The sequence below is a fragment of the Pipra filicauda genome, unplaced genomic scaffold (genome assembly GCF_003945595.2).
Source record: "Pipra filicauda isolate LSUMZ 115617 unplaced genomic scaffold, ASM394559v2 scaffold6_size6359152_pilon, whole genome shotgun sequence".
Taxonomy (NCBI): Eukaryota; Metazoa; Chordata; class Aves; order Passeriformes; family Pipridae; genus Pipra; species Pipra filicauda.
The window spans coordinates 5,730,046-5,751,626 of NW_024104865.1; the positions used below are offsets into that span (position 1 = coordinate 5,730,046).

Below are 21,581 nucleotides of genomic sequence, written 5' to 3' on the forward strand. Positions count from 1 at the left end.
AGACCGCTGGACAGGAGACCTGTGTAGTGTGGGTGGTCATGACAGAGCAAAGCCCACAGCTCAGAGCAGGGTGCAGGGAGAAAGCACTCCTGCTGTGCTTGGAGGCTCAGCCAGTGCTGCCAGGTCAGTGATACAGGGCAGGTCTGCCTCGTTCCTGTACATACCCACTGCCGATTAGCCAGTTAGATTTAGCTGACTTTACACTGCAGTGCCTGAGCGATCACCAGCCTGGAGACACAGCTAGAACAACTCCTGTTTGAAAAATAGTGTCTGCTTTTGGTTTCAGACCCAAAGCCCAAACCAGTCTGACCAGCTGGAACCCAGTTTCAGGTTACACCCTGCCTTGCTCTCTGGGTGACTTAGTGGGTAATGATCTCGCTCCCAGCACACCTCATGCAGTAGTTGCCTCTCCAGATATCCACATATGTTGCATCCTGCACTCCCAGCCCTCCCCAAGCCATGGGACCGCCACTCCTGCAGCTCTCCCTGAGATACCGCAGTCAGGGCAGATGAAAGGGTGGGAGATAAGCAGGCATGGGAACGGTACCTTCCCCCTCTGCAGGTCATTGCTCCTCAGACACCACTCCCAAGCCAGATAAAACAAACAATTCCTTTTTATTATCAGAGTGAATACACACAAAAAAAATAAATCAAGACACTAGGTTTATTGCATAGGCCATGATAGGCTGTGGGAAAAACAAAAAGATGGAAGAAATGGTATGAGACAGATCATGAAAAGCCATGGAGGAATCTGACCAGCCCCAGGGACACTCAGGCAGATGCCCATCACAGGAAGAGGTATGCAGTCAGATTGCCAGCAGGCTCTGGACAGTGGTTTCTTTACTTCTAGCCCAGGCATCAGCCCAAGGAGGCAGCTCTCCTGGCACTGCACTTGAGAGGACCTGAGTCATGTCTTGAGCTGGGCATGGCTTCACCAGAGCCTTCCAGAGCCACTCTGCCCTCGGCCCTGAACCAGTCCAAGCACTGAAACTAAAGTCTGTACACAGATTTATGCTTCTTTCACACACACACACATATGCAAACATATACACCAGTTTCCTCTCTCTTCACAGCAGTTTTCCAAGAGCAGCAGGCACTGGAAGTTTGGGGACTGGTGCTGACCCCATATCCAACAAAGCACATCAGGCACTTCACAAATAGCTGCTTCTGCCCCAACAGAAGTCCTCAGCTTACTGAGGTACAAGCCTGGACCACAGAGATGCCGCAGTACAGAACTAGGAAGTATCTCGTTGCAAAGGGACTATGGGGGAACACAATACCTTGCCAAAGTGGGGATTTGGTATGCTGCCCTGGGGCCAGGGATGAGCTCTGGACCTCCCAGGGTCAGGCTTATCTTGCACAGGGAGGGACAAGCCAGCAGGAACAAGGAAGCCTGTAGAGATTAGCTGGTGGTATCCAGTCCACTCCTGTGCTCTGGGAGGTGCCAGGGACTCAGGTCAGGCTTTGTGCTGTGAGAAACACACAGTAAAATCAGAGCTGAGGCAAAGTTTTAACTGCGAGGCAGCTGGGTCCTTCCACCCTCCCCTCATCATCAGCAGGAAAAGTAGGGACATTTACTTTCCTTTCATGTGAGAATAAATAGGTATTTTCTCAATGTGTCTGGGTTCAGACTGAACACTGGAAAAGCAACCAGGGCAACTCACAGAGAAAATGGTGGACATGTCGTATACACAGGAGGCTGAAACACAACAGCCAGGTAGAAAAAAGCCTAGGTGTGCTTTTCTGTTAAAAAGCAAAGGCTAGTGATTAAAGCAGGTATTTCTGTTTCCATCCATTGTGAAAACAGGAACTGCTGCAGTGTCACAGAACTATGCAGGTCTGGACGGTTATGTGACTCCCACAGACCTCAAGAGACTCGCCATGGCCAGGAAGACTGCTGTGAGGCAGGGTCACCTTGCAGAGGACTGGGAGAAAGGGAGGAAAGTACAAGGTTGGCTGGAAGAAAGTGGCACTGCAAACAGATTGCTGGCTCTGGTGAGCTTGCACCATTCACCAACATAAACGCCACACAGATCCAGTCCCAGGGTCCTTCAGGAAGTTGAACAGAACAGTGCTCCAGGTTTAAGCAGGAAGAAAGATGTAATTCAGAGTTTCACTGGATTGTTTGAGGTTAGGAAGGGATGGATATCAGAGAGCATCAGAATGCTCCCAGGTCCTCACTTTCCAGAGCAGCCATTTAGCCAAGACAATCACAAATACTAGTACTGCCAAATCATGGCTAGATCTTGGCCTGATGCTACAAATGTCTTCACAGAGAAAAAGTCCTTCAGTCACAGGACCATGCATAAAAACAGAACTCCAGAAGTTCCGGGGAGTGCCCCAGTGTTGAGCTGGAGAGAGACAGGTTGTAGGTCAGACTGGTTTGGTGGCACTGCTGTAAAACAGATGCTCAGTGTCCTCTGTGGTGGAGAGGGTTGAATTGGTAGTAGTGGCAGGCTGACGGCGATGGCTGTTCTTCTTTTTCTTCAAGAAGAAGTAGCCAATGATCACTAGGACCACCATGATGCAGATCCCAAGGAGTACAGCAATCACTACCTCAAAGGCACCTGCAGGGATACATGAACACGTTAGGAGGGATGCTCTGATGCGGCAGGAGTGGTCAGGAGGAAGCAAGCACAAAAACCGCTGCTGAAATTGTGCTAAGAGAAGAGTTAGGCAACAGCTGGCATGACAGCAGGGTGGTCACTGAACAACTAGGAAAGGAGAAAGATGGCAACCACATGGCATAAAGGTATGGCCTAGGTTCAGCCAGCCTGTCTCCCAAATGATGGTTCCCAGTGTTTCCCAGATGCACCACGCCCTCTAAAGGCTGTTCTCAGACTTCGGCAGACTTGGCCATTTGACACCCGTAGAAATAACAAGTCCTTCTGCAATGCCGGCCTTGTGTCATACCTCAACAGGCCACCAAAGGGTGGTCACAGAAGGCACCTCCCGGTTAGAACAATGCTGAGGAAGTGAGCTATGGTGGATAGGCTGAATGCACTTGTAGCACTGGTGTGAGCACTTGTTCTTCTCCAGCCAAACAAACTCCTGCATTATCAGTAGAGACAGTCAAACATGATGCATTTGAGAGATGGTGTAAATTTGAAGATTAAATCAATCTCTAGGATTGAAGAATAAAGGTGTATAATTTCAGGAGTTTTCTACTGAAGAAAAAGGCCTACAGCTCTGCAGTAAAAGGACACCAACCTTCATGTGCTATTCTTTAAAGAACTTGTATTTTAATAGCTGTAGAATTTGTTAGTGTTGTAGAGAGGGTGTACAGGGTTGCCACATTTCCTCACATTCTAGCACCCAACATTATTGCCATATCTGCTTGAGCCTTCTTTCTTGCAGAAGTTAGTAGTCCTCATGTGAACTTAGCCCTTAGGAAGAATTTTACTTGCCATTTTTTGATGTTGAACAGTGGAGCATTCATGCGTGTTGATGGAAAGAAAATCAGGACCCTCTATATGAGCTACTGAGTCACAGGCACAGGTGACACTGTTGCACTTTTCAGGACAGGGAAAAGCAATAAGCAAGATCTGTAGGAAAAACTGTTACTCACTTAAGATAGCAGTTTGGGACTCAAATGATTCCCATCTTCGGCCAATGACATCTGCTTCTGAATTGGGAACACAGAGGGGGGAAAAAAAGGTTGGCAACAAGGGATAAGACAAGTTTCTGATGACTATATTTCCAGTGCTCTGAAGTGACTGAATGCATACCGCATCCCTTTTTGACAAACATGGTACTGAGCTCTGAGGGCAGGCTATGAGGCACAGTGTAGCTGAGGGTGGTAGAAAATCAGAAAATCAGCAACAGTTTGCCTCTAACAGATACAGTTAGAGGAATTTGGCAGAATTCCTCCTGTTAGCCTCCACAGCAACACACACAAAGCTCTACAGTGTAAACCTTTCCCTTGTTTATTTAAAACTTCGGCCTAGTATATGTCATTGAGGATTTTCATAATTTCTCCCCTCTCACTTGAGATCTGGAGCCAAGCTAGAAGGTTAGATTCTCTGTAGACCACCTATACCATGTCTCTGGTTACTTTTGTTATCCTCCTTTGTCTCTTTTTCAACATCAGTACCCAAAATGCAATCTGTAATTTCTCAGAGCTGGAAAGCATTGCAGAAAGATGCTGTAGATACACCATTCCCCATAAGCCATTGGTCACTGTGGGTCATGGCCAGGGTTTGAGAGCAGAGCTGCTTTGACTGAAAGCTCCCAAGGCACCACCTCTTTGGGACCACAGAACTTAATCTGAAGGATTTTCACAGTTTGATCAGTAAAACTCTAGCCCTCGCTATATATGCTTACTTGTGATGCCTGAACACGATTTCATGCACTCTTCCTCTTCTTTGAAGTTGTTGTTGTTGCCACCACAGCCTCCGTAGGTGAAGGGGTCACATTTCTCCGAGAATGGGTTATAGTACCAGCGGGGGATGCTTTCGCTGCACTGTCCAGTATCAGGCAAATCCACACAGTGGCCTGGCAAAGCAAGGGGGAGGTGTTTTAGCATGCTTTCAACAAAAGAGCACAAGCACTATGGCAGAGGAAAACTATAGCCAGAACAGCGGCTTTCAGGTCCCCACTGCCCAGTTGCCAGCTGCTCAAATTGGCATTGTCAAGACAAGTGGCCACCTGCCCATAAACCCAACTAGCAAGGAGGAAAAAGGAACATTAGAGTGTGCAGTTACGCAAAAGCCTGGATTCAATCCCTCACGGAAATGACCTGTCCTCCTTGGGAGGCAGACACACTCCTTGTGTCCAGTCCACAAAGAGCCTGGACACACAGAAACCACAGATTGGCTCAGATCTCCTCTAGAAGCAAGCTCTATTTCAGCTGACTTGGAATATACTCTTTTAGCCCAGTGACAGGTCCACTGTCTACACTAGTACAAACAAGGCAAAGGTATGGGATTGAACACAGGCATTGCTGTGTCCCTCACACTGCTTTGGTTTGCACTACTTCCAAAAAGCTGTTGCAGGGTTTTGTAGAGTCCATGTACTGTGCCCAGCAGGCAACATGCATGAGATCTGCTTGGGTGGAAAAAGTTTAGGCAGGACAGCGAAAGCCTGCTCTCAACAGCTGTCCTCAAGGCCAGGGAACAGGACCTTGCTCATTTTTAATACAAAGACTACCCAGATGCTACATCTGGTTTTGGATTTATACAGGGAAGTAGTTTTACCATGAAGCAACAGACCGAAGAAAAAACCAAAAGCTGGTATAGGTTCAGCCATGTGCTCTGGACTGTACATACCTTGCTTATGTGTGACATTGATTTTCTGCAGTCTATTGAACTCACGAGCATCTGTGAAGTAAACATTGCATGTTAAAACTTCTTTCAGCAGTTGAAAAGAAATGCCTCCATCCATGTAGACATGGGCAGATGGGTCTTTTCCTACACATTCCTTTGCTATCACAAGCCAGGGAAAGGGAGATATCATTTGATATTCTTAAATATCTCAAAGCTATGAGAGCAACATGGGAAAAATAAAATGTAATAAAGAGAAACTATTCCCAATTTCCATTCCACAAATACAGAGACATAACTAAGGAAAATGAAGGCTGTTCTTGCTTTTGTTTTCCATTGAGAAGTATGGGAAAACTGCTACCACTCCAGGTTTTAAGTACAAAAGAGCACTAATGTAGAATATAAGAAGGGCAAAAGAGATGAATTGTAGGCTTGCAGCCTAAAAAGGCAGCAAAACACTCAAATATGGGGAAGAGATTATGGCAATTCTGTCACAAGAGGGGAGGAAGGATGGAGGGAGTGAGGAGAGAGTGTGGACTTAGGCACTTAGGCATCTAACCACTATGCATTTACATTAGCATAACATGAGGACGTTAAGGGGACTGTGTCACTGGACAGACTGGGAGAAATCATGGTTTCCTTTCCCACTTCTCAACTCTATGAGAGCAGGTAAGGTCACTCAGTGAGAAAAATACTGGAAGGGGAGGGAAGGACAGGCTCTGAAGTCTTACAGACAGGTGCAAAGAAGACAGTCAAAGAGTATTTAAGAGGCAGGAAACATCACAGAAGGAAGGTCATCTTTTGCAGTCAGCAGAGATACAGGAGATGGCAGAACCTGCAAATATAATCCTGCAGAAAGAGATAATGCAGTATCAGAAGATAAAAACAGAAGACACCAAAAAGCATTGATTTAGCACCTGTAACTTACATTGCAGTCATCCCTGGGCAGATACTACAAAGTACTTACATCGTTCACAGTACATCTCATCCGATCCATCAGCACAGTCAAGAGTTTCATCACACTCCAGATAGGCATCAATGCAGCAGCCATCCTTGCATCTGAAGAAGGGGGCCTGACAGTTCCCATTGCATACTGCATCAGAAACAGTTCAGATAGCTCATTAAAACTGATTGTTTCTCCCTGCCACACAGCTGCTTTATGAAGAACTTAAAAGCTGCTGAGAGGGTTGGCAAACAAGAAACAAGGCAGATTGGTAAAGGTCTCTTCTCAGTGCCACCCTAGACTCAAAAAAAAAAATAAATTCCTGATTATAAATGAAACATTGCTCTGGGAACAGCCATGTTTCATCTCAGGAAAGAAGTACACAGACAGTGGAAGCAAGAAAGAGCTACTCAGGAAGAATATGAAGACATCGTCCAAGCATGGGGGATTAAATTAGGAAAGCCAAACCAAAACCTACACACTGGACTGCAAGAGCTTCAAACCCCTCTGCTCCAGAGGTATTCCCAAGTGCTGAGTACTGTACCCAGTTCTGAGCTCCCCAGTGCACAAAAGACACTGGCATAATAGAGTGAATCCAGCAGAGACTCAGCAAGGGCCTGACGCACAAGACCTAGCATGAGGTTAGGGAGAACACAGAGGTTATGGAGAGGACAGACTCATTTCAGAGGTGCAGTAATAGGATGAGCAGCAACAGATAGGAGTTGCAAGAAGAAAAGCAATTCAGTGTAAGGGTAAAACATTTTAATGAGGGTCAAACACTGGCACAGTTTGACCAGAGAAAGTGTAAAATCTCCTTCAACTGGATGACTACAGTCCTGAGCAACATAATGTGACTCAAAGCTGGTAGATTTTGAGTAGTGGGCTGGACCAGATGACCTCCATAGGTAATTCCAACCTGAATTATCCTATGACATGAAAGTAAAAGGCTTACTAAAGAAACTAGTCTCCAGTGCCTCACTTTCCACACTGACTGAGTCCTAATCAAGAGCCACAGGAATGGACATGAGATACTGAGCCCAAGCTCACAGCAGGATTACACCATGGTACAGGAGACTCACCTGGTTGTTGTCGCCCACCAAAAGAACCTGAAGAGACAAGGGCAAAAAATAAAATAAATTTACCACTACATCATTTTGTCAGCTCAATATCAGCATTATATTGCCTTCATATGTCATCTAAGAAGTGCATATTTTCTGGAAAAAAGCCCTGGATGGGTCAGGAAGGTGAAATACAGATGCTACCCACCCAGGGACCAGAACAGAGCAGAGGAGAACTTCCCACCACTAGTTAGACCATTTCCAAACGGTCTTTCTTTTCCAAGGCTTTTGCCCCCTCCTTAAGCTGTTCACTGCAAAGGGCCTGTTTATCTGAGGCAGCACTATGGTTCTCAGAACTTGGCCAAGAGGGTACTAAGGAGGGAGATTAATTTCATTTGGGGAGTGAAGCACTTCTGGCCCCCCACAGCACAATGCTGCCCTCTGAATTTAGGTTTCAGATGACACAAAGGTTTGGTGAGGGCTTTTGCAGGCAGAGGCATACCAGGGACACTGTCCAGTGGAGCAGTGCTTCAGGAGCTGGGTCAGATATGTTGGCAGCATAAGAAAAGGATTGCGCATCCATAATTAGCCCAGTCTCCTCAGCTTACTGGGCTCTAACTAGCCATCAGCCAAGAAGCTGCAATACCTGTCCACAGGGTCACCCCAATCCTAAGAGAAAGAGGGAACTGGATTTTCAGAGAAGACTCACCTCTAACATTCTTGCAGGCGAGTAAACACTCCTCTTCCCGTAAGTAGTTATTCTTGTTGGGCTTGCAGCCACCAAAAATGAACTCCTCACACTGCTGAAGGCTTGGGTTGTAAAACCAGCGTGGAAAAGATCCCCGACACCAACCCACCTTCTTAGGGGTCAAACAATGCTCTGTCAAGAAAGTTAACATAAAAGGCTCTGGTTAGACAAGTCCTTTGGAAGACTTTCTCCTTTGTATATGTGAAGGCAAAGGAAGTCTTCCAAAGGACTTGTCTGAAAGATTTGTAAAATCTTGAGCAGCGTGGAGAAGTAGAGTAGGGAATCACGGAATGCATTTTTTAATATGAAAGGCAGGGTCACAAAACCAAACTAGAAGGTGCCATATCCATAAAACAAAAGGAGCTGCTTCTCCACAAAGCACATAGTTAAGCCGTGAAACTTCTTGTTTCAGGATGTTGCTGCTGTGCAAATATTATATGAAGTCAAAAAGGGATTAATCCATGGTTATTAAACAAAAAGACACCATCTTCTGCTTAAAAAAATATTCCAGCTGCAAAATCCTTGGGGATTAGTCAAGCATAGTAGGGATATACTGATCGCATCTCATGTTCTTGTACTCTTTCCAAAGTATCAGCTGCTGGACACTGTTGAATGCAGTGTACTGGAGTTTGGTCAGACCATTAGTGTCACTTGACGTGACTGTTCTTATATTTTTATGGTACCTGTGGTAAGAGGAGAAATCCCCTGCTTAGCTACTAGTCAACTATTTGTCCACGAACTCCTTGCTCCTAATGCAGTTGTAATGCTGAACATTTTTATCATTAAACAAGGCCATTAAAGGAAAAAACATAGAAATAAAGCCAGGGACACTCTGAATGTCTTGCAAACGGCTCTACCTACCCTGTGACCCAAGGGATTTCACAGCAAAATCACAGAGTCAACAAGACCTTTCAGGTTCTCCTGTTTTACCCCCTCAGTTGCACCCAGGCTTCAGACCCTCTGGTGTCACCCAGCAGAGGACAATGACAGGCGGAGCGGGTGGGGTTATTGCAGGCCACTTCTGCTGCAGGAGTATGTGAAAACCCTAAAACAGACCACTATGAATGTGGAGACCTTTCACTACTGGTCCAGGATTTTACTGGAAAACCTGGCATTCAAGTCCAGCCTCTTAGTTGTGCTCTTCTTCCATCTACCTCTCCGAGAAGAGCACCAGTAATGCCAGAGCAGCACCCAGGCTTAAGGACTCCAGCTAGACCTCTGTGGGCTCAGGCTCACCTTCCGTCTGTTCAGAGTTCAGGACCATGATGGTGATGTTGGTGAAGTCTTGCTGTTGTGCAGTGTCCGTGACAGTAAGCTGGAAGACGTAAGTCCCCACCTGCAGGTTGGAGATTTCTACCTGGTCTTCTTCATGCTTCTGAGAATGCAAAAGAAAGGCTTATGCACGAGAAAGTACCTCTAAGGAAGGAGTGAGTGAAGCCATGCAAGGCCCATGTTCCTGCATTAAGGAGAAAGGAGCTTGGATGGAAACCTTCAAGTAGATGTCTGGCATGAAAAATGTCTCAGTGCTACACAATCCCCTCAAAATCATGGGCTGGTACCCAGCTGGAATAGCAGAGAGAACAAGTACCACAGCATAATTAGATATTTTATATTTTCAGTCATTGTGAAAGCACAAGGGGAAAAAAAACCTCTTTGGAGAGGACTGAAATACCTGTAGTTTTTATTTTCCTTTTTAAAACATAAAACCTATTAGTATATAGGGAATAAGGTAGGTGTATTTAATTATTTTGTCAGAATAGAAAGCTACAATATTATCGACACAAACTTTTCCCCTATATTTACCTAGAAAATTGCACCTTCATTTCCACACTATCTCTGTTTTTGGTTACATTTCAAAGGAACACAGCCTTGTCATACACTATTTTAATGTAGTATTAGGGGACTCTTCCCCCTCTCCCTCACCTCACGATGCTTTGGTTGGGTTAGGGCAAAGGGAAAAGGAAAGGAGCGCTTACTGATTTCCACAGACCCCTTAGCACTCTAGAGCTTGTCACTGCTGATGTTCAAAATCAGCTGTGGGCCTGATGTACTCATTTGCTAATTCTTCCAAAAGGTGCCACAAGAACTCCATGTGAGCTTCAAGGCTTTCCAAAGCATTTTGTAGATGTTTAACAGAAATAATTAGCTCTTCTAAAGCCGCAATTCACTTCTAACATCTATCAAATAGGCAGTGTTCACACCCCAGAGATCTTGGATCTGGACAGGAGACATGACTTTTGCTCCAGCTCAGATAAAATAGGAGGAAGAACCTATGCTCTAAAGAGAGAGACAAAGTCCAGGAAAAGCCCCAGGAGAACAGAAGCAGAGTCTGAGACTGGATTATTCAGAAACAGAGGAGGAGATGCATCACAGTGGACAGAGCAAAATTAACTGCAGGCCCCTCACTGAACTACAGGATCTTGGGACCAGAGGCAGCTCTTTCAATGAAGCTGCTGCCTCTCAGCTGCTCCCGCCCAGGCAGACCAGGTGTTGCTCAGGGAGGTTTGAGACAGCATTCTGTGCAGGGAGCCTGAGACCTGATAGGCCAAGAAATGCCACTTCCAAGTAGTATGCAAGAGTGTAGGGGCAACCACAAGGAGTGCTCCATAGCTTTTGGGAACAGGCTCGTTGGTGGACTGGCTTGAAGAGGAAAGGACAAGGTAACTTCTAAGTCAGGGCTGTGACCACCCAACCTAGTGCAGACCACAGGTGACACTTAGCAAACTGCTTACTTCCAGCAGCTCCCTACCTTCATCTCCACTGAAGGGTTGCCAAGGATCTGTTTCCATTCATAGCTGACTATCCCTCGGTCATCCGTGCTCTCTGTGCCTCTCAGCATCACTGGCTCCCCTGGCTGTACCCGCATGTCCTTGACAGCGCGGGCTATTGGAGGATGGTCATCTGCAGAAGAAATGTAGAACAAGGAATGGGTAAGAGGTTGAAGGGTCCAGCCCTTGTCTCCATTACAGGAAGACAAGGGAGGGGGATTCTTCCAGGCTAAATCAATACAGGCTTCTACTGCTGAAAGGAAAACACTTTTATACAGCTGTACTCCTTGAAGCCTGAGTAAGCAACAGGCAATCAGTACCGTTAATACTGCACTCACTAATTTAGTAACTGCACAACCCGTGCTGGCAGTGTCTTTGAGTCAGTTGGCTCCCTGGCCACTTCTGTCCACAGGAACCACCATAAGAGGGTCACCTTGTGGGTACAGCCATTGTGCTTCTGACTGTTGAACCACATCCTCGCAAAACAGCACAGAGCAATTCCCACCCTTCGCTTAGGGAGATGGCCTGATGTGGGTGCTGAAGAATGTGGAACTGACTCTCATCATTCCCACTACCATCCCTAAGGACCACATTAGTATATTTAGCCAGAGCTACACACTGTGGGACTCGGATGGGAAATATCCCTCCTCCAGCTCATCTTCCACCTCACTCTCTGATATGCATGCCTTTAAAACAGCATAAAAATGCCATTCATGGGGTTGTTATTTTTGTACCATCTTATGGACTAGCTTACCAGCAACCACCACAACCTATTAAACATTTTTCCAGACTGTAAGTGCAAGAGATGAAAATTGATCCCTGCCTTGCCAGCAAGAACAGCCTATACAATAACACCATTGAGCTTGACTCATAACTCCTTTTGGCCTGAATGTCTCTGATCATAGGCTTAGTACATAGCTCAGCCCATAAAACTCCACCTGGTAGCGCCTGTACCAAGTCCAAGTCTCAATGTTCCAGTTCAACCTGAGTCTTTTGTAAAGGCACTCACCATCATTTATAAGCTAGATATAAATCACTCTGCCATTACACTGTTTTATCAACTGTGATTGAGAAGGGAAATAGTGTTCAAACGCCTTAGAAAATTACTCCCTTAGCTGATTATTTTCACTGTTGCAGACTTGCCCCTAATTTCCTGTTTGAGTGTATTTAGATTCAGATCCCAGCTGCTGGCTCTTATTGGAGTTTACTGAAGGGACATTTAATATAAAGCATATAGATGAATAAACCTGACATTCAAAACAAGCTACTTAATTCTTTTGTCACTAAATGCAGTAGGATAGAGGGCTTTGCAAGAAGTATTCCAGAGCAGTTACCACAAACCCACCCAGAATCTTCTATTTTCTGCTATCTTTTGCCAAATGAAGACATACTCATTCTATTCTGGTTTTGCTGCCACCAAAAAATCTCAGGGAAAGCAAACCTGTTTACACATCCAAGCATTGCACTCAGCCTGTCTGGCTGCAGAAGGAGGGCACTTGTGTGCCAGTCCCTGGAGTGCCAGTCCCCTGGGGCTCCTCATGCAGCCTGCTCCCAGCTGCAGCCCTGCAGTCTGGTTTTATCTTTTCCCTTTTCAGGTAAGTATTGGGTGGGAACAATATGGAATCAAGCTCATATTGTTGAGCTTGATCCATCCACCAAAACAGGCAGAGGAGACCAAGCTGGACTGAAAGAGGTCAGGAAGATGACACAAGCAGAGATGCCCACCCTGGTATCCTCTCACCTTTGGGTGAGCCACAGCTCCCTACCACTCCTTCCTCAGGGCTGTGTGCCAGAATGATGGGTCCTGTCTCAGTCAAGCACAAAGACTACTGAAAGACATCGAGCAGGGACAAGAGTGCCTGGCATCTCTTGGTTTTGAGCAGGGCCAGTAGGACAGATCAATAGAATTTTGCCTTCATGAGAACATTCATAAGCAAAAGCAATGACTGGAGCTGGCAACACCTTCCAAACCAAACAGCCCCACAAACACCTTGTAGTACACAGCACTGCAAGCTCTGGAAAGGGGAGACATTCCTGCCATTCCTGCCAGGTAAATGATGCCAGGAGCCTGCTAGGAGAAAGGCAGCCTACTCCCTCCCACTCTCCTGGCAGGGTGAACCCAGTAGGTGGGTGCAATTGCACAAGGCCACTTTTCAACAACACAGAGGCTGATCATTAACTCATGACTCCAAATCATATTTTTCCTTACATTTTTAAGCACATACACTTTAAACAAAAAATTGCAGGCCAAGCGGTTACTCTGCGTTGTGAATAGCACAGTGAAGTAAAAGCTCAGTTCTGACCAATGGTCAGCAATTTCTCCAGATTCCATCACTGATTAGCCAAATTTCCTGACTCTCCTCACCTCCAGAAAAACAGCCAGGAGTATTTCCTTATCTGTGGTGACTGACAAGGAGGAACGCTCACTTGAAATTAAGGACTTCTTTTTCAATTCTATCCTTTTTCTCCTTAGGATGCCTAAAAGCTCAGTGACTGGAGTATTTCTGCCACACTGACTATATGAAGCGTTCCATGGCAAATGGCTGTTGTCCACCTCAGCTTCAGAAACAAGTGCTTACTGAGCCAGAGCGAGTATCAACAAACTGCTTGTGGAAGGGAGATTCTCCATTCAGTTTGTTTTGCTCTGAAAGACTGTTGGTAAAATGAAAGTTGCCTTTGCTGTAATGCTCTTTTGACTATGGAAAGTTTCTGCTGTAAAACTCTGTAATTAATGGGGAGGTTAAAGCTTTATGATGCTGTTCTGCAGTGTGCTCCTTACTGTGAAGCATGTGCTGCTGGAGTCACATCATTAAGTGACAACTTCTGCTTCCATTTATAGAATGCATCAGAAGGGGAAATCCAAAATGCTTAAAAAGTTTTTTTATTACTCACAGTGTATTCATGCCTCAGTCTCTGATTTTTCCTTTTTTAAAAATTTCATCTAGTTTAAAGGCTTATGGAGTCAGTGGTTTGTCTGGCTTCACCTCCAGTGAGTGAACTTGAACCAATGTTGAATAGGGAACAGGAATTTAAGAGATAATAAATTCCTACAAGGGCTGCAAAAGTAAGCATCTAGGTGGGGGGAGAGACCCCACTAGGAACCTTGCTATCCGAACCTGCAGGCACCAGTGAAATCCCATGGCAGAAAGCACTTGCAAAGCTTCCAGTTTGGGGGTTTCTCTTTTGGAGCTTGGATATTAACTCTTGCCCTCAATATACAAATCCACAGAAAACCAGATTTCCTCCATTCCAGGGCTCATGCAGACACACCCTGATTAGCTGAGACTACAAAGGAATGCTTAAAAATACCTGTCAATAATTTGAGGTTGTCACTAGAAAGAGCTAGAAAGCTTTCTCATGGTGACTGAAGGGCTCTTCCAGCCCCCTGCTGATTGCCTTTGCAGAAGCAGTTTGCAAAGTGACAAGTGACAAGTGTGGCTTGCACCGGGAACACTGAAGCACTAAGAAGGGGAAGACCTCACTGGAGACAAAAGCCACTGATCAGGCCAAGAGCAGAGACAGGAGCAGAAATGAGGCCACCTAAATTCCAGCATTCAAAGACACAGCCTTGGAGATTTCAAGTGACAGAAGCCAGCTGAACCTGCCTGCTGCAAAAGCAGGTGGGCAGCAGTGTGGCTCTTCCCACAAATGCTAAAGCTCTGCTCTTGCATTGCTTTCAGGGAAGTCATTCAAAAGCAAACAGCTTTCTCACCCATCAACACTAGAAAACTGTCCACTTCAATAAGCAAAATGAGGGATGACACTCCTGCCACAGTGTTAATTTGCCTGAGGATGGAGAGAGAGAGAAGGAACAAGGCAATGCAACATAGTGCCTGGAGAAAGAGAAATATAGGCTCTTTTTCTAGGGCTTCATCCTGGCCGGGCAGCAAAAACAGTTATGATAAAGCCATACAGTTTTCCAACAACTCATGCAGAGCCAAGCAGCTCTCAGCATTAGTTCCCAGATGTTTCTGTAGTGGTTTGTAAGAGGTGCACAAGGCAGGTCAACTTAACCTCTCTAAAACAACACAGTACGACTGAACAGATTATATTTTCAGAATAATGTAAGTTGCTGGTACCACCAGGTCCCCTCCATCCTTCCTCAGGGTGTGGGAAACCAGTCATATTTGCTTTAGCACAAGTCTTTGTGCCATTTTAGTAAAGATCGGTTTGTTCCTCCAGTCTCTTTAGACTGGAGCTCCAGTGACAAGACATGAGGTAGCCACTTCAGTAAATGCTGCAGGACAAACACTGTTTCAGAGCAAGTGGAGGGGAAGCTGCTCATCACCCACTCTGAGCAGGGAGCTGGACCATATGGTCTTCCAGGGCCCTTCCAGTACATGTTATCCTCTGAATCTGTGGTGTGGGTACCAAATGTGCAACTCCCCCTCTTCTGGTCTGAGCTGAGAGCTGGAGGATGAGCAGCTGGCTCAGGGCTGGGGATCATCCAAGGGTAGGCCTGTCTCAGACAAGCTGGGATCCCACCACTGCTCATTTTAGTTGCACTGTGCCCACAAAATGGAAAGCAGAGTGGGACCAAACACTTGAGGAGGGATGAGCTTCAGACTTGGGGAGCTCTCTTTTTTTGAATGCATTACCAAAGTTTTAGCTTGAAAATCTGTCTCCACAGTGAGGCAAAAGTAGACACATCCTGAAGCCTGCGGTTCCCCAGCACTTCCCATCTCCCACTCACAAGCCCTGAATTCAAGAGGAGGAGAGTGTTACTGAGCATTTCACAACCACCGCAAAAGGTTCAGTTCAAAAAATGGACAAAGGTTCAAGGAGGTTATTTTCCAGTTTCACATTCAAAGCTGGTTTGCCTAGACCAGAATAAGTTGGGGCTAGTCACTTAAACACTGGCCTCCATTATTACCAATAAAGTGCATGGTGAGCCTGCCCCTCCCGAATGAGCCAGGCAGAAAACTCGCACCAAAGTTCAGCCAGGGAATCATTTAAGATCGTGCCTTTTAACAATAACATCAGAGACTTCAGGCTGTACGTTAGCTAGAAGAGGCAAGAGACAGTGCCAAGCTGTCTCATAGAGACCAGCTCATAGAGAAATAGAAGCTCTTCTTCTCCAAATACTGAAAATACACTCAGATGATGTGCAGAAACCAGATTTCAGCTGTATTTATTATTGCCTGTACCCACAGGTTTTTCTAAAGTCATAACAGCATAACAATGGCCACAGTGGGTTAGAGCATGGGTACCCCATCCCTGTGTTCAGTTGCCAACAGTCTTGCTGTGGATGCTTGAGCAAGAACAGTGCAAGTATATACATTAATTTTCCCATAGCACTCTCCCAGATTTCAGCTACTTCCATCAGGCTTCAGAAACACTCCAAGACTAAACTTGCCCATTCAGCAGCCCCCCAACTGTACGCTCTCTTTCAAGTGTTACCTAGTCTCCTCCAGAACATATATAAATCTCTTAATTCGAGTCTGCTCCCTGTAGTAGTAGTGTGGGTCTTGCAACATGTGATTTTTTTGTTTAATGCCACCCACTGGGATCACTAAATGGATATTCACTATTCACTAGAAAAAACATGGGTTTAATCCTCATTATTGCAGACGATGTCCGAAGATTGCCACAGGCAAAGGTTCCTAGGACACCTGACAAGCAGCACATACAGGAAAGGAATGAATGATAAAGCAGCAAATAAACTTCCTGCAGACACTTAGAGCCAGTCTCAGGAGGCTGACAGTAACCTGGGCTCCCAAGCAGCCATGAAACTTCACACTGATACAGCACAACAGCAAGAAAAATCACACAATTTTGTCTCCAGTTCAAAGCCTGGGCCAAGATTTTTCACCTGTAAACATTTGGGAGGAAAACCTCACATGGCAAAAACAGCTTCCTTAACCCTTGTTTCACCTTACCTCTTCAGGCATTCTCAAAAGGTCAGAAGCAAAGATGCTGTAGAGCTTTCTTATGCTGCCAGGTGGATACACTCAGTGCCTGAAGCCTCCTTCATCCTGCCTCCTGTACCTGTCCTGTTGTGCTCTTCCCCCTTCCCCCTCAGTGACAGCTAGGCATCCACCTTCCTGCCCAGACAGGCCCATTCCTTCTGCATGGACCCAATCCCAGCATCACGGCTGGAGGGGCTTGGGGCTCTGTTTGGGTTTTTTTTGGTTTGCATCTGAACCAAAATGGAGATCTGCATTCTTAAGTGTCTCATCAACTGCTGTGGGGAGGAGGGCCCAGATGATTTAACCGTTGTTATTATTTTCTATTTCTCCAGTAAAATAACTCCCTTCATCTCTTTCCCTGCCACCCTCTGACATCATTCAAGGGGATTCAGCATCAGTCAAAGACAATGCCTAAAAATTTCAGGAGAGAAAGGAAATGTGTTTCCTATCAAAGCACAGCGTGAACACTGCAACTGATCCAAATACACAGACATTGTCCAGTGTCTGTCGCTACAGCTGGAGACCTGCCTGGCACCCGCCAAGAGTCAAACAGGGGTGTAGAAGAGACTGAGCCCTTCCTACACCTGCAGCGGTACCATGGCGCAAGCCCCAAGTGAGCAAGGAGGGGCATGCCCGCCTCGGCAGGCAGAGTAACCTGAACTGCATTTCTGTCATGTTTTTCACTTCTCACTGATAAGTCCTCCTGGGTCTACCTGCTCCACCACAGCCATCCCAGCATCTGTGAAAGGAGCGTTAGGGTTTGCAAGGCAGCACTTGCCTATTGGTGGCTGGGATGCTGCAGCTTGGTGCTGTAGGTTGGCAAACACATCACTGCTGGTCACACAGGGAGGTCAGTGATCCAGGGACACTCTAAAGACTCGCACCCATGCAATGCCAAGCCCTGGGACCAGCCAAAGGAGGGGGAGTTTGCAGTCTCCTGGTATGCGCACTGGTCCGCAGAGATGAAGAGACTGAATTGCTCAACAGTACGTTGTATTTTAATCTAATCTTGTGAAATCAGGATGTTCTGGAGATGATGCATTCCCCTTTCCTCCTACAATGAAGCATATAGGAGTTCAGACAGCTGCTAGCATGCCACCTCCAGTCTTGGTGATGTGGCCTTCAGTTCCTCCCTAACTGCAGCTCCCAAAAAGGATTTTGAGCCTGAGATGGAGGTGCAGGAGAACTACTGCAACAGTGAGACACCTTTTTCCCCAAGGTCCTAAAATCCAGTGGGAAGCCACTAGTAGGGACAGAGGACAGGAGGGCCACTTCCTCCACATTGTTGTTCAAACCAGAAACACCTAAGGGCTGCTCCGGAGAAGTCATGCCCTGCTCTGAAACCCCCACACTGCTACTCAGGATGGATGAAGTGGACAGTATGGGTTTGGTGCCATTTTCCATCTCCAGCACCCAGAAGGCTCACAGGCTGTTACATCCCAGCAGAAGATCAAAGACCTATTCAGCTCACATCATTGAGCCCAAGCCCTTGCGCCCACCTGGATGCTCCCCTTGTCATCTTCACAGATCCTTTCCTTCCCTCAGGTGGGCTGGGAGGGGGTGTGAGAAGGATTACCAGTACAGATATCCCCTAATAGCCCTGCCCAGGCTTCAACAAATAATAAACTGGTTATGGTTGCCAAAGACCCAGCCAGGCTTAGAAACATCTTGGCCTCATTAGGCTTCAGCCAAAACAATGAAGGAGGTAAAAGGAGGACTGATGTGTTTTCAGTGTTTCTGAACACACTGCAATTCTTTGGGGACAGTAGAGTGCGTGGCAAGTGGCCAGCTTCCAGTTAGTTTGTTTTCCACCTGGTTCTCTGAGTCCTGGTGCAATCTTTCAGACTAGGGAAACAGGGACTGGGGAAGAGAAACCCACCTCCAAAGGGGAAATTTTAACCAACTTCCCCCAGCTGCTCCTATCTCTCCCTCAGCAGCAGGGACCAGCCCCAACAAGCAGAGCATACTGAGACACCTCACCACCCAGAGTGCTGTTAAAGGTAAGTGGATTGCGTCCTGCCTCTAGCCCCTGAGCAATTAAGAGATTAATGCAGCCCTTTAAAACCCGGTGATGTGCAGATTTTCAGAGGATTTCACTTTCCAACCTCAAAGGCCAACGGGGAGGGAGAAGAAAAACAATACCTTTTTCTACATTGCCAAGTAGTAAAACCTCAGACTGCATCTGGTAATCACACTCCACCCGTTTCAAATAGGTTAAAGAATGATTCCTTCTCCATTTACTAATAGGTAAACTGAGGCACGGATTTTAAATGAGTATCAACGTTGGGGAAAACCTTTGTGGCAGAGAAACATACAGAAACACCATCTTTAGCATCACTTTATCCCGGCTGTTTGGCAGCATTGCTGCACAAATGATGGCTGGAGGAGCTGGCACCAGTGACCATTAATGCTCTTCCAGACCCGCTTTGCAGGAATCCCTTATGGGCACCTTACCACTGGATCCGTGATTCTGCATTGCCAGGTAGGAATCATACACGTCCTTCTTCAAGAAGTTGAGAAAGCCGATCTTCCTGGCAAATCTGCAGACGAAAGCCTGCTCATAGAGGCAGTTGAGGAGAAAGCAGCCCCGGATATGGTCTTCCTCCGTGTTCGAGCCTTGCTCCACGAGAGCCAGGTTACAAGCGGGGTCCTTACAGCAGGCTCTCACGCAGTCCCTGCTCCGACGGACCATGGGGGACGATAAGAAGGTGGCTCCATTCTGGACAGAGGCATCTGTATCCAGCACCCAATCTGGCAGTCCTGCCGTAAAGTCCTCCAGGCACATTTCACCGAAGGGTCTTTCCTGCCCTTCGCCGAAATCCAGTGCCAGCACGAAGCATATCCACGATAGAAACCATGGAGCCGGTCTCCCTCTGGCCATCTTGGCGCCCCGATTCCCACTGTCTTGAGACCTTAATCCTTTCCTAAAGGAAGGGAGAAGACAGATGAAGATAAGAGGGACGGTGTTCAAGTGTATGTCACCCTGGGGCGAGAGGGGAGCCGAGCACGGCTGAGGCCGCGCTCTGGATTCCAGCTCGTCCCTGGGGTAGCCAGCGTGTCCCCCGACCCTGCAACTCATCCCCAGGCATGTGCTGTCAGCCCCCCACCTGGGCGGTCTCCGGTGAAACTGATCCTGAGAGGGGGCGTCCCCCTCGTCCTGTTGCGCCTTCACCCCCCAGGTGTGGCTCCCGTTGCGTCCAGCGGAGACAAAGGCACGGCGAGCGCAGGAAGTGAAAACCAACTCCCTGAGAGAAAAAAAAAAAAAAAATCAAGTCACTCCCCTGCTTGGTGAATTGCGTAAGAGGAAGGGGAGGAGAGACAAGCTGATACTATCTTCTCGCCTGTTGGAGGAGAGCCCAGTGCGGTTCATTAGCTCCCGCAGGGGCTAGGCCACCCACTTCAGATGAGCATCTCACCAGCCGGGTGCGTGCTGCATCCCCGTGCTAAGGATGCTTCAAAGGAACTGAAAGCCGGGGAGCAGGCGGTCTGTGTCCTCTGGCAGTTGCCCTTGTGCTCTGATGTTTGAGTGAAAGCACTTGGGATCATATTTGGAGGCTGCCTGCATGGCAGGAACCCTGCCACCGCAGCAGTGAAAACTTTTAGTAATCGCCCCCCACTGATGTCCAGCATTTCACTGTTCTCCTCAATCTCATATAGATCACCCATGTCCTGCCGTTATCTTGCAGGACAGTGATGTTTGGGGTCACAGGAGCACAAAGGCTGCCTGTCCATGTATATTTTCCTTTTCTGCTTCTGCTTGCAGGTCCATGATCAAATTCCTCTGTTCAACAGATACACCTGTGTCATCAGCCCGCTCCATCTGTAAACAGTCCTAAAGGCCCCAGGCAAACTGTTCTTATCCCTCTGTCATTGTCCTTAGGAAAGCAGGGAGTGCTGGTAATTTGCTTAGACATTATTTGTAATGAAATATTTCATCACTTAAAACAACAACAAATGTGAGATGGCATTTCATGGTATGTCTTTGCAAAGAGATGGTGAGCAGCAGCTATGTATCAAACAACAGTTGGCTTTGGGGATCATTCTGGTGTCCACCATTTCAGTTCTTGCCGCTTCTTTCTGTACCTCTGGTCCAGTCTCATGTATCTTCATAGAATTTGTTGAGAGTCCTTAGAGAAATGTTTACCACCTCCTGACTGTCACAAACACCATGGGAACATAATATCGTGGTAACATTATTTTTCAATACCTCTCGTGACTTTCTATGAGAAAAGTTTTAAGAAAATATCTTCTGTGGCCTGACACTGACATTTGTGTATAGTACCGACTTCTGTTTGGAAAAGGAAATTGCTTTGATTTGGCTATGGTAGTGTATTAAAAAAAATACCAGCAAAACCTAACCTGTGAAAGTGGATAGAAGGAAACATGCACATCTAGAAAGCAGAGAGATGTTTGTTTTCCTACTTGGCTTTAAGAATCTTTGTCAGAAGAAGCATGGATGCCTCTCATTCCATACTCAGACCCCATCTCTATACCAGGTCTTTTGGACCTGCCTACAGACTGTGCAAGGAGTAAAGAGGGAGTTGACCTTGCTGTCCTGAACGTCTTCCAAATACGGGCAGGAGAAATAAAAACAACAAGGTTGTCTCCTTCTTGTATTCTGAACTGCCTGAGGCTTTCTGCTGGGGGCTCTCTCTTGTATTTAATCTGGAGGAGATTTTTCCTGGATAAATATTCAAAGCCTCCCATGTGGAGCCAGGTGAGTCTCAGTGCAGTTCCCAGCACTAGACCAGGGAGCTAAGTGTTCAGTTGGCCCCACAGCAAACCAGCCATGGACATCCACACTGGTGGATATCCACACTGGCAGATATCCACATCCATGTTTGGATACCCACACTGCCAGATCTGGCCCTAAACAGTCTGGTTTGGTATTTTT

At 46.6% G+C, this 21,581-nt stretch overlaps 1 protein-coding gene across 1 annotated transcript; it reads right to left on the minus strand.

The window, feature by feature from the left end:
* Window positions 1-596: 596 nt before the first annotated feature.
* On the minus strand, window positions 597-19,926 carry SPINT1 (serine peptidase inhibitor, Kunitz type 1). The gene is made up of 11 exons (XM_027750217.2): window positions 19,795-19,926; window positions 19,142-19,611; window positions 10,760-10,911; window positions 9,247-9,385; window positions 7,972-8,142; window positions 7,284-7,310; window positions 6,229-6,354; window positions 5,268-5,318; window positions 4,324-4,494; window positions 3,569-3,625; window positions 597-2,567 (listed from the first exon to the last, which is right to left on the minus strand). The coding sequence occupies exons 2-11, from the start codon at window positions 19,566-19,568 to the stop codon at window positions 2,374-2,376; spliced, it is 1,515 nt and encodes a 504-aa protein (XP_027606018.1). The 5' UTR covers window positions 19,569-19,611; window positions 19,795-19,926; the 3' UTR covers window positions 597-2,373.
* Window positions 19,927-21,581: the final 1,655 nt, after the last annotated feature.